This window comes from Amphimedon queenslandica, unplaced genomic scaffold, assembly GCF_000090795.2.
Source record: "Amphimedon queenslandica unplaced genomic scaffold, v1.1 AMPQUscaffold_3406_Cont24600, whole genome shotgun sequence".
NCBI classification, from domain to species: Eukaryota; Metazoa; Porifera; class Demospongiae; order Haplosclerida; family Niphatidae; genus Amphimedon; species Amphimedon queenslandica.
Genome location: NW_003556267.1, coordinates 301 through 1,402, shown reverse-complemented (window position 1 = coordinate 1,402; position 1,102 = coordinate 301). Strand labels below are relative to the sequence as shown.

The 1,102-nt window shown below is 29.3% G+C and overlaps 1 protein-coding gene across 1 annotated transcript; it reads left to right on the top strand.

Moving 5' to 3' along the window:
* Positions 1 to 8: 8 nt before the first annotated feature.
* Positions 9 to 591, top strand: LOC109592946 (uncharacterized). Its single transcript, XM_020008245.1, has 3 exons — positions 9 to 40; positions 85 to 408; positions 453 to 591. Exons 2-3 carry the CDS (start codon positions 112 to 114, stop codon positions 486 to 488), a joined length of 333 nt encoding a protein of 110 aa, XP_019863804.1. The 5' UTR covers positions 9 to 40; positions 85 to 111; the 3' UTR covers positions 489 to 591.
* Positions 592 to 1,102: the final 511 nt, after the last annotated feature.

Below are 1,102 nucleotides of genomic sequence, written 5' to 3'. Positions count from 1 at the left end.
TAATAGCACTACTATATATGAATCTATCCCAGGAACTGAAGTAAGTTTTGTCACAGCATGGGTTGTATTATTTCCTGTCATTAGATAACTCTTATTGAAGATGATTATGACATGATGTTACATGCTGTATCTGGAGGTGTAAGGCCTAAACCTCCAGTGGTGTCTTATGATGATGTAGGTACTACAGCACAAGAAGTTACTGTTGATGCAAAGAGTTTATCTCATGTTCATGATGATGCTGTTATTGATGAAATACAAGCAAGGACACCTACAGATATTAAGATGGTAACTGGCATAGATAACGCTATTAATCTTAAATTGATTGAAACTGAAACTACCATGAATTATGTTGGTCTTATGAAACCCAGACGCTCTACACTACCGGAAAAATCTTTGCTCTTGTTTGAAGTAAGTTAAATTTGTAGTTAATTATAAAATTCATATAATTTTAGTCTACTGACAGTAATCCAAGTGGAGAAAATTTGTAATTAAATATATGTGAAATTTTTATAGCAATATTAATTGAATAATCTTAACCATTATTCAGATTTTGCCTTATTTTATGTTTCCTTTATATTATATTTATATTAATAATAATAATAATAATCATAAAATAGATTAATGCTTACATGTACTTGTTTATAGAATTAGTCTATAGTTTTCAAAAATCAGCTCTAAAATTACCCCAAATTTTTATTACATTTTCTGATGCATATTCATGTATCCTTATGCTGTGTAGAAAGTTTGAGCACAAATTCTAGAGTTTTGAGTGTTTAAAAATTTGGAGAAGCCATAAACTATTGCTCATGGCTTTTCAAATAATAATTGATTTCAAAATCAGCCCAGTTTGAGTGCTATGTGTATCTGACAAATACCATCCATGGCATTACAAATACCAAAGCTAATAATGATTATACACACAATATTATTATTCATAGTATAGTCACTAAAATGTGTTTTCAAACAATCATTATACAAAAATTACAAATGGTTCACATGTTAACTGCTCCTCCTTTGTTTCCTTTTATTTCTTCATAAGTAGGATTAGGATTAGTAGTAATCATTAAAGTGTTGAATTCATATGCTTCATTACGTGCAGTAG